The following is a 9,754-nucleotide window of genomic DNA, read 5'->3' on the forward strand; positions in this document are numbered from 1 at the left end:
TTTAAAAAAGAATTTAACTTAAAAAGTATTTAAAAAATATTTTATAAATTATTTTAACTTAAAAAATTATTTTAACATAAAAATTATTTTAAAATTAATTTAAATTAATAATTTATTTTAAAAATTATTTCATATTAAAATTTATTTTTAAAATTATTTTAACATAAATTTAATTTTAAATTAAATTAAATAAAAAAAATTATTTTATCACAAAAATTATTTTAAAAATTATTTTAACATAAAAATTATTTTAAAATTAATTTAAATCAAAATTTATTTTAAATTAGATACTTACTTTAAAAAATATTAAAAAAATATTTATTTTAAAATTAAAATAAAAATTAATTTAAAAATAAATTTAACTTAAAAATTTATTTTAAATTAATTTAAATTCAAAATTTATTTAACTTAAAAATTATTTTGAAAATTAATTTAACTTAACAATTAATTTAATTAAAAAAATAATTTAATTTAAAAAATGATTTAATTTAAAAAATTATTTTAAAATTTTATTTTAACATAAAAATTTATTTTTACTTAAAAATTATTTTAAAAAATAATTTAATTTTAAAAATTATTTAACTTAAAAATTATTTTAATTAAAAATTTATTTTAACTTAAAAATTGTCTTTAAAATTTGCATAAAAATTATTTTAACTTAAAAAATTATTTTAACATAAAATTTATTTTAACATAAAAATTATTTTAAAAATTATCTTAACATAAAAATTATTTTAAAAATTATCTTAAACTAAAAATTATTTTCAAAATTATCTTAACATAAAAATTATTTTAAAATTTATTTTATTATAAAAATTATTTTAAAATTTATTTTAAATTAAAAATTATTTTAAAAATAATTTTAAAAATTATTTTAACATAAAAATTATTTTAGCATAAAAATTATTTTAAAAATTATCTTAACATAAAAATTACTTTAAAAATTATCTTAATTTGGAAATTATTTTAAAAATTTTCTTAACTTAAATATTATTTTAAAAAATTATTTTAACATAAAAATTATTTGAAATTATTTTAACTTAAAATTTTCTTGAAAAATTATTTGTAAAATTATTTTAACTTAAAATTTTATTAAAAAATTATTTTAACTTAAAAGTTATTTGAAAAATTATTTTAACTTAAAATTTTCATAAAAAAATTATTTTAACTTAAAAATTATTTGAAAAATTATTTTATCTTACAATTTCCTTAAAAATTATTTTGACTTTAAATTGTCTAAAAAAAATTATTTTAACTTGCAATTCTCTTAAAAAATATTTTAATTTAAAGATTGTTTTATCTTATTTTAACCTAAGAATTATTTTTTTAAAAAAAATCTAACTTAAAAAAATATTCTAAAAACTATTTTAACTTAAAAATTATTTTAACATAAAAGTTATTTTAAAAATTATTTTAAAATTAACTTAAAAAATTTATTTTAAAAATTAACCTATTTTAAAATTTTATTTTAAAAATTAACATAAAAAATATATTTTAAAAAAATTATTTTGAAATTAAATTAAAAATCTATTTTAAAATTTTATTTTAAAATTAACTTAATAATCTATTTTAAATTATTAAAAACCTATTTTAAAAATTATTCTTTAAATTAGCTTAAAAATCTATTTTAAATTATTAAAAATATATTTTAAAAGTTATTTTAAAATTAACTTTAAAATATATTTTAAAATTAGTTTAACTTAAAAAATATCTTAAAAATTATTTTAAACTAACTAAATCAAATTTAACTTAACTAAAAATGAAATGAAATTAAATTAAATTAAATTAAGCTAATTAAATTATGTTAAAATTCAAACTTAAATTAAAAATAAAGCTTAAAACTTAAATTAAGTTTTAAACTTAAAATAAAAGTTGAACTGAAAATTAAAATTAAACTTTAAAGTTAAAATAAAATTAAATTTAAATTATGTTAAACTTAAATTAAACCTAAATCTATAATTAAAATTAAAATTCTAATTTATGTTACTTTCTTAAATTTCAACTTAATTTAATAACTTGAAATTAACAACTTACTTATTTTTCTTAATTCCTAATCGTAATTAAAAAAAATTAACCTAACCTACTTATCTCCTAACTTATTAATAGATTAGTTAATCTATTAAAAAATTATTTTAAAAATATTTTAAAAAGTTATTTTAAAAGTCTTTAGAAATTATTTTAAAAATCCTTTAGAAATTATTTAAAATCTTTTAAAAGTTATTTTAAAAAATCCTTTAAATATTATTCTAAAACCCTTTAAAAAATAATTTTAAAAATATTTTAAAAATCCTTTTAAAATAATTTAAATCTTTTGAAAGTTATTTTAAAAATCCTTTAAAAATTATTTTAAAAATTTCTTTAAAAATTATTTAAAAAAAATAAAAAAACCTTATTGGTAACAACGATAACTAGAAAATGTTAGGTTAAGGATGAGCAAAGACCTTAAAAATATGTTGCACATTTTAACATACTCAAAGCCTATTATAAATTAAGGGGGATTTGTCAATTCAGGAGAAGTAATATATTTAGGGAAGTAATAAATTTAGGAGAAATATCAAATATTTTTAAAAATTGTTTGTCAGTCTTTTTGAAAATGACTTTCAAAAACTTACTTTTGAAAATGGTTTTCAAAAACTTATTTTTTAAAAATAACTTTTCAAAAACTTATTTTTTGAAAATAACCTTCAAAAACATATTTTTGAAAATAGATTTCAAAAACTTATGTTTGTTTTCATAAACTTATTTTTGAAAATGACTTTCATAAACCTATTTAACTATTTTTGAAAATTGTCAAATTACTTTGGAAATTGAATTTTATAAAACTTGATTTTGATAAATATTTTTGAAATGTACTTTGAAAATTACCTTAATTTTGCAAACTTATTTTCAAAGTTAGTAGGTTTTTGTCTTAATATTTCTGATAAAAAAATCAGTTGTTTTTCAAAAACTTAGCTATTTTGAAAAGGTTAAAGGATGTTGAATATTATCTCTGTCTCAAAGTCTATATATTTGCATTGAATGACTTTTTCAAAATTGATAACTTATTTTTCTAAGTTAACTCCCCCAGGTCAACCTGAAAAATTTATCAGAATTCTCTATTGTTAAACTTTTTTCAAATTTAACTTATTTTCTACTGTCAATCTGAAAAGTGTCTATACTTGCATTTTTTTTGATAAATGCCAAGAGGGGGGAGGTGGTTTAAGTTAGTTAGCAATAAAATATCAAACATAAAATAAGGCTAACTTAAAAATCATGTCTTACACTTACTTATGCTTTTGCATATTTTTTCACTAACTTAACGCAGGTTGTCATTGCATCAAAAATGAGGACATTGTTGGTGTGGTTAGCACTGACGGTCTAACTCGGTTTTGATGAAAGACAAAGTAGGTTAAGTTAGTTTTGTCGTAATCTAACACTTTGATGAAGTATGCAGGAGAAGCCCAGCTAGGTCGACGGACCGACCTGATAGCTGGCACGAAGCTAGCTAGGTCGACGGGCTAACCTGATAGCTAGCACGAAGCCCAGCTAGGTCAACGGGCTAACCTAATAATTGGCACGAAGTCCAGACTGGTCGATGGACTGACCGGATGTCTGGCACGAAGTCCAGCTAGGTCGATGGGCTGACCTGATAACTGGCACGAAGTCCAGATAGGTCGACGGGCTGAACTGATGTCTGGTAGGTAAGTTAAGGTAAGTCACTGGAGGGGAGTGACTTGGTGAGGACGCGTTCCTCATTCGAGTGAACAGTAGGTGTCGATCCAATGGAATCTAAGTTGAGATCATGACTAGATTCCGATCTCGATGAGACGAAATCTAATTACTACTTTTTTACTATAATTGTACTAACTTCTGTTTTGCAGGGTAGTATAACCTTTATTTTACTTCGGACTAACATTTACTTGCAGAAGGACTTTCTGGAAGATGGTGGTCTGGGCTCCCGGAAGGGATCCGGGCGCTTGGAGGGCAAAAATCTATCCTGTCGTCACGAGGAGCGCGCTGATTGGCCGGACCTACGTCACGGTTCGGGTGCCCGGAAGGGATCCAGGTACCTGGAGCATCCTATATAAAGAGGTCTCACCCTGAAACAAAACACAACGTCGTCTTCCAACGACCGCTCTACTGCGCTGTGCTCTTGCGACGCTGCCTCTCCGACAACCTGCTAAAGTTTTCTTTCTTTTATTATTGTCGGTATTTTTCTTAATAGTTCTTGTACTCAATATTGTAATTTGATTTTGCGAACTATTAGTGATTACTCAACGAAAGCACTCGACGAGTGCGAGCCTTGGAGTATGAGTCGACCAAGGCTCCGAACAAAATAAATTGGTTTGTGTTAGCATTGTTTTGCTTTTATTCTTCCACTGTACTAACTCTAATTCAATACGATAATTTTTCAATCGCTATTCACTTCCCCTCTAGCGACTTTCATGATCCAACAACTTCAACCTTGACCAAAGTTCATCCCACTTCAGCCAAACTCAACAACCTTCTAGTAAAGCACAAGACCGAGCCATTGGACTTAGGGCCCAAGGATTCTTCAAGCCTGTTGGGCCAACTTCAGTTTTTTGGTCAGATTAAACTCTTAGAAGCTTCTCTGTAGACAGAGCAGACAAAGCAAATAAAAAAAACAGTGCATGACACTCTCTGCTAGCAAAAGTTTGTGAGCTCAAGGGCTAGCTTAGAATCCAACCTGATTTGGTTTTAATAGGTACGTATTGTCCTCCAAAAATCACTCTGCAGAAGGTTGGGCATATTTCTTGCTTTCTACTCAAGTCATTCGAGCCGTGTATTAACTTCTGATGGTGGATTCTCGGGATTACAAAATCAAATTGGGGCCCTTTGTCAAGCACTGATCGACCATTTTAACTTTGCTCCAGAAAAAAATTTAAAGCAGTTCGGCGATGTGTTCTTTAGCGACTGCTCACTTGAAATCCAGCTGCATTCCCACCCTTTCCTCATGCATGCTCAATTCTCAGCCTCGTATCCATGGAGGGGAAGACACTCGCGACGAGGCTGTGATGCATCTTCCCCGTCTCTCTACCTTCCTCAGCTTCATCCTCATCTCCGTCCACCTCGTTTCCTTCCTCCTCACCAAGCTGTTCACTCTTCTCCTTGAAAGATCAGCGGCCAACAGAGAACTCAGGTTAATGTTCCTAAATTCATCTTCAGCTTAATTTTATTGTTGTTGGTTATGACCATATTTAAATCTATTGCAGGCTTTTTCCCTCGAACAATCTTGAAGATGAGATCAAGCTGAAAACAGAGGACAATTACTCTGTCCGCGAAGAATCACCTCCGTGCATCTTACGCAGAGAAGGAGGTCTGCTTTTTCTCTCCAAGGAAAGCGCCGTCGACCAGGGTCTATTCATTCGAGAAGAATGTTATTCCAATCTCCAGCATCTGGATGAAATATCAGACAAGGAATCCTCGTTCCATTCCCCACTTTCCGTCTTAATCTGTCATGAAAAAGGTGCACATTATATTGGATTCTATCTGCTTTTCAATTTTAGTCCCCATCAGTGATTTAATCCGTTTATGCTTCTAACAGATACCGATCTCGTTGGAGATTCTAGTCATAGTATCAAATTCAAGGATGATCGTGATGATGCTGAGGAGGAGGAAGAAGAGGAGATCGTCATTGTGGATGAACCACAATGCAAAAGAAGAATTTTTGAGCTGGAAGAAGACAGTAAGATAAGAATGGAAGGTGGACCCAATTCATCTAAGAGCTCCATGGAAGTGGAATGGAGGAATTCTACAGTCTCCAGGGATTCCGACTTGGAGTGTCTCTTCTCCTCTTCATCATCACGAAGGAGTTCTTCCAATTGGGAAACCGACTCAATTTTCAGAAAGTACGATCAAGAAATGATGTTCTTTGACCGGATCAGTGAACAAAAACTGGCAGAAACAGGTCTTGCTGGTAATTTAATCGAATGATATGTCACTATTTTAACAATCGTTTATGTTTTCAGAATCATTTAGGAATATATTGTTCCAACCAAGATCAATCTCGCAAAGGATAGTCCACAAAATTACGACGCAGAAAAAAATGATGAAGAAGATTAAGGAGGAAGGAAGGAATCCATATCATGATCTGGAGAATGCTTATGTAGCTCAGATTTGCCTGGCCTGGGAAGCCCTTAACTGGAATTACTGCAATTTCAAGCAAAGGATGAATACCAACACTCAACGCTCCTTCTGCACTGCATGGATAGCTCAGCAGTTCCAACAATTCCAGATTCTCCTGAATCGTTTCATCGAAAATGAACCTTGTGAGCGTGGCCGGAGACCTGAACTCTTTGCAAGGATGAGAATTTGCTACCCCAAATTACTCCAAGTTCCTGAACTCCAATGTATTCATAAAATTTTTCATCATTCTTTTTTCCAAAATCCCGATACTGAGATTGTTTGTATGTTTGTGTGGATTTCAAAAAAAGATTCAGAAGCTGAGGAGGGCGGAGTGGATATGGTCTCATCTAAAGAATTCTTTACGATTTTAGAAGATGCAATCAGAACTTTCCTGAGATTTCTCAGTGCAGACAAGAACAATCCTTGTCAAATGCTTAAAGCAATCGTTAGGAGAAAGTCTAGATCGATGGATTCAGATCATCTTCATTTGCTCAAGAAAGCCAATAAGAAAGTGAGTCATTCTTGCCTCGTCGATTCCTCCTTTTTGTTTATATTCCTTCGACTCTTGCAGTGTCAATTACTTCGCAGAAGAAGATGAGGCTTAAAGATTTGCTGAAGGGAAGGAGATGCTTGAAAGGCAAGTGGCCCAGCCTGAAGGACGAGGACGAGGACGAGGATGAGATGGTAATACTGATGGCCTTGATAGACATGAAGATTGTTTCAAGAACTCTGAGGATGGCTGAGATACGCCAAGAGCAGCTTCACTGGTGCGAGGAGAAGATGATCAAAGTGAGAGTTTGGGATGGCACAATCGAGAGAGATTCCTCCCCACTTTTTCCCACTTCGCTGTCTCCCAATTGAGCCCTGCTCAATCTGCTTTCCGTTAGCTCAAATTGTATAAAAATTAGGCATTAAAGACACAAAGGTGAAGCTTCTCATCATCGAACAGGGTGGAGACTCCTGATAGAATACTCGGATTATTAAACGAAATTGTAATTTCAACTACAAATATATTTGATAACATCATTAATTGTCAACTACAATGGCGCGTTGATGCCTCGTCCGCAATCATTCACCGTCGAGTTGTTGATTAATTTAATTTTTGTAATCATCTCACACGTATATGCGTCAAGCACAGTAGACTTGTCCAAGTGGTTGGGATGTAATCTAATTAATTAGAAAATTAATACGATCCATAATGTGAATTAATTAAAAGCTAAATCAACATTTGTGGGCTGTGGCGATGGTGAATTGTGAGCACGGTTCGCGGGAAGCGATAGCATGGAATCTATCAGAGATTCTCAAATGACTGTACATCCAACAAGACTATTTATTCCATTACAAAGTCAAAGTGGACACACATAAATATATTAGAGAGGACTGCAAATCGGATTATCCTTGTCATTATTCATTTATTTCTACGCTATCCTCTCAAGTGCATGAGAAATAATCCATGCACAAAGTCACAGAATTGTATGTAATTACCCAAAGAGTATAATTAAAATGGCATGGTAACAGAGAAACTGCTGTTTCCAGTGCCGTAGTACTCATCCCTTGCCACCAACAGCTCATTACCACCCTGCAGGAGTGAAAATAATCTAAATTAGAAGACAGACTATAGTTTCGGAGCCTAACTAGTGCATCAAGTTGACCAAAAAAAATTGATTCTTGTTCTTTTACGACATCAAGATTTGAAGTTACTTCCAATGATACGACGACACTGTATAGAAACAGTCCCTTTTATCACTGTTTTGACTGTTTGAGCTGCCCAAGAACAGTGGGTGGTCCTGTTCCTTAATCATCCCACAATGAGTGAACACATAGTGAAAGGAGAGATAGATCACCTGGGGTGCTGCAATGGCCTCCATGTCGAGGCAATGATGGTCATTGACGGAGCATGCAGCTAGAAGTTTCAGAGAAAGAAACTGCAAGCATGCAATGTGCCATGGCAAGTTAAAGATTAAGGAATTATGTATAAGCAGCACAGAATATATACCTCGATTTGGTTCTGCAGTGATTGTACATAGTTAATTATCTCGTCTAGCATTCCTGCCATGCCCATACTCTAAAACGACCATGGCCACTGGTTTAGAAACTTATGATTGATGGAACCATAATTATATATATATACAGACACACTCAACAATTACCTTGTAACAACCGGGAACAAGGTCTTGTAAGCAACGCATTCTTTCATTGATCCTCTCTCTTCTGCTCTGCAAGAATTTAGGAAGATTGTAACAGATTGAAATTGCGACGATCGATATTGCAGTTTGTTTAAGTTACTTAGTATATTTGCCGTGGCCGCACTCACTCTTTCAGCAAGGCTGTGGCTGTCAGTGGCTTGGCCTCTTCTCGCCCTCACATGAACCACCTCTTTGGACTTCCCTGCTTCCTTCGAGTTGCCTCTCGCCCTCTTCCCGTTCCCCGAGCTCTGCTAAACATACATGTAAACAAACAAGCAAACAGAGTAATAGCATAGCATCAAAGGGCTTTACGTACATTTTTGTTGTTAGTAATCTTTATGTCAGTAGTCAATCCAAACTCTCCCTGCTCCAGGCTTCGCCGTTTCCTTCCTCCCCCCTGGCTCAGCTCAGGAGCAGTGGAGGACGGCAGGGGCTGCGGCAACAAAGGCGAAGCGAGCAGGTGATCCGGAGAAGACGAGTAGTTGGACAAGTAATCTTGGTCGAAGCAGCTCATTAACCCAAGGCTTGAGATCTCCATCGTGCACTCCTCGAATTGGCTCGTCATGAAATCCAGCCCGTAATCCATCTCCATGGCAGAGAGGCAGCTGGGCTCGAAGCAACTAGAACTCCTTGCATATTCTCCCATCAGATTTGATTCGCCTTTGAGAATGAGGCGATCAGATGCACATATATCAGGCACTCTGATGAGGGGTGGGATTGGCCAAATACTAGAACGTGGGCAATAGACTTTGGTTCATATTAATGGCTAGGAATCAAAGAAAGCAACTGGGTCGGAAGGGTAATTAAACCCCATGAATTGAGTTTTCCCAACTCACATTTATGCCTCATCCATTCACCTTTTGACATTATCCATCTTGAACTAACACGGCTTGCAATGGAAGTTTTTTTTCTGATCCAACTTTGAGCATGCCTCTCTAGGTTTTGTCATCTAGTTCACCAAGCTAAGCTATAAGACATCAATGGCAGAATGCTGATGGCTCTCTCTGTATCCCTGCGAGACCTCCTGATCAGAAAATTGCATCACAAAAGGATAGAAATTACATATACCAAACAAATTAATTGCGAAATTAAAACTTTCATGAATGCCTTGTTTTAAATACCAGCCTAACTTGCAAAAAAGAAACTACCTTAAATATTCCCAGCTCATAAAGTTTCATTTTTACTTGTGACTGGAATTCCACAATGCTGAAAAGACTTTTTAGAAGCATTTTATGTTTAAGGTTTACATCTGCATAAGATCGAAAGGAGCAAGCTAAGAGCAGTCGCCATGAGCTAGAGAATAAAAGCTTCAGCATCGACTCGACGAGAAATAGGTAGAATACATATTAATTTTTGTTATGTAATTATCTACGGAAGAAGAAACCTTAAACTGTCAGAATCATAATAACAATAACCAATCATCTAAAATCTAATGCATACCC

The 9,754-nt window shown here is 32.1% G+C and overlaps 2 protein-coding genes across 4 annotated transcripts; one reads left to right on the plus strand and one right to left on the minus strand.

Moving 5' to 3' along the window:
* Positions 1 to 4,836: 4,836 nt before the first annotated feature.
* Positions 4,837 to 7,135, plus strand: LOC121994199. 3 transcript variants are annotated; one of them, XM_042548315.1, is made up of 6 exons: positions 4,837 to 5,140; positions 5,214 to 5,467; positions 5,546 to 5,908; positions 5,970 to 6,350; positions 6,435 to 6,637; positions 6,715 to 7,135. In XM_042548315.1, the coding sequence occupies exons 1-6, from the start codon at positions 4,899 to 4,901 to the stop codon at positions 6,985 to 6,987; spliced, it is 1,716 nt and encodes a 571-aa protein (XP_042404249.1). In that variant the 5' UTR covers positions 4,837 to 4,898; the 3' UTR covers positions 6,988 to 7,135. The 3 variants fall into 3 exon arrangements, with proteins under 3 accessions (XP_042404249.1, XP_042404250.1, XP_042404248.1); XM_042548316.1 differs by having other exon boundaries at positions 6,718 to 7,135; XM_042548314.1 differs by having other exon boundaries at positions 5,970 to 6,637.
* Positions 7,136 to 7,528: 393 nt separating this feature from the next.
* Positions 7,529 to 8,967, minus strand: LOC121994200 (transcription factor bHLH75-like). The gene is made up of 6 exons (XM_042548317.1): positions 8,629 to 8,967; positions 8,441 to 8,560; positions 8,277 to 8,342; positions 8,123 to 8,191; positions 7,971 to 8,051; positions 7,529 to 7,705 (listed from the first exon to the last, which is right to left on the minus strand). Exons 1-6 carry the CDS (start codon positions 8,956 to 8,958, stop codon positions 7,625 to 7,627), a joined length of 747 nt encoding a protein of 248 aa, XP_042404251.1. The 5' UTR covers positions 8,959 to 8,967; the 3' UTR covers positions 7,529 to 7,624.
* Positions 8,968 to 9,754: the final 787 nt, after the last annotated feature.

Source organism: Zingiber officinale, chromosome 6A (genome assembly GCF_018446385.1).
Source record: "Zingiber officinale cultivar Zhangliang chromosome 6A, Zo_v1.1, whole genome shotgun sequence".
NCBI lineage: Eukaryota > Viridiplantae > Streptophyta > Magnoliopsida > Zingiberales > Zingiberaceae > Zingiber > Zingiber officinale.

What these genes read in the sequence shown, in the direction of transcription:
- LOC121994200 (XM_042548317.1), bottom strand. Translation starts at nt 8,958, where the DNA reads ATGGGAGAATATGCAAGGAGTTCTAGTTGCTTCGAGCCCAGCTGCCTC. An exon ending in GCCACAGCCTTGCTGAAAGA is followed by an intron (nt 8,343 to 8,440) that starts GTGAGTGCGGCC and finishes AAATTCTTGCAG; the next exon opens with AGCAGAAGAGAGAGGATCAA. An exon ending in TTGTTCCCGGTTGTTACAAG is followed by an intron (nt 8,192 to 8,276) that starts GTAATTGTTGAG and finishes TGGTCGTTTTAG; the next exon opens with AGTATGGGCATGGCAGGAAT.
- LOC121994199 (XM_042548314.1), top strand. Translation starts at nt 4,899, where the DNA reads ATGTGTTCTTTAGCGACTGCTCACTTGAAATCCAGCTGCATTCCCACC. An exon ending in CTTAATCTGTCATGAAAAAG is followed by an intron (nt 5,468 to 5,545) that starts GTGCACATTATA and finishes TGCTTCTAACAG; the next exon opens with ATACCGATCTCGTTGGAGAT. An exon ending in ACAAAAACTGGCAGAAACAG is followed by an intron (nt 5,909 to 5,969) that starts GTCTTGCTGGTA and finishes TTATGTTTTCAG; the next exon opens with AATCATTTAGGAATATATTG.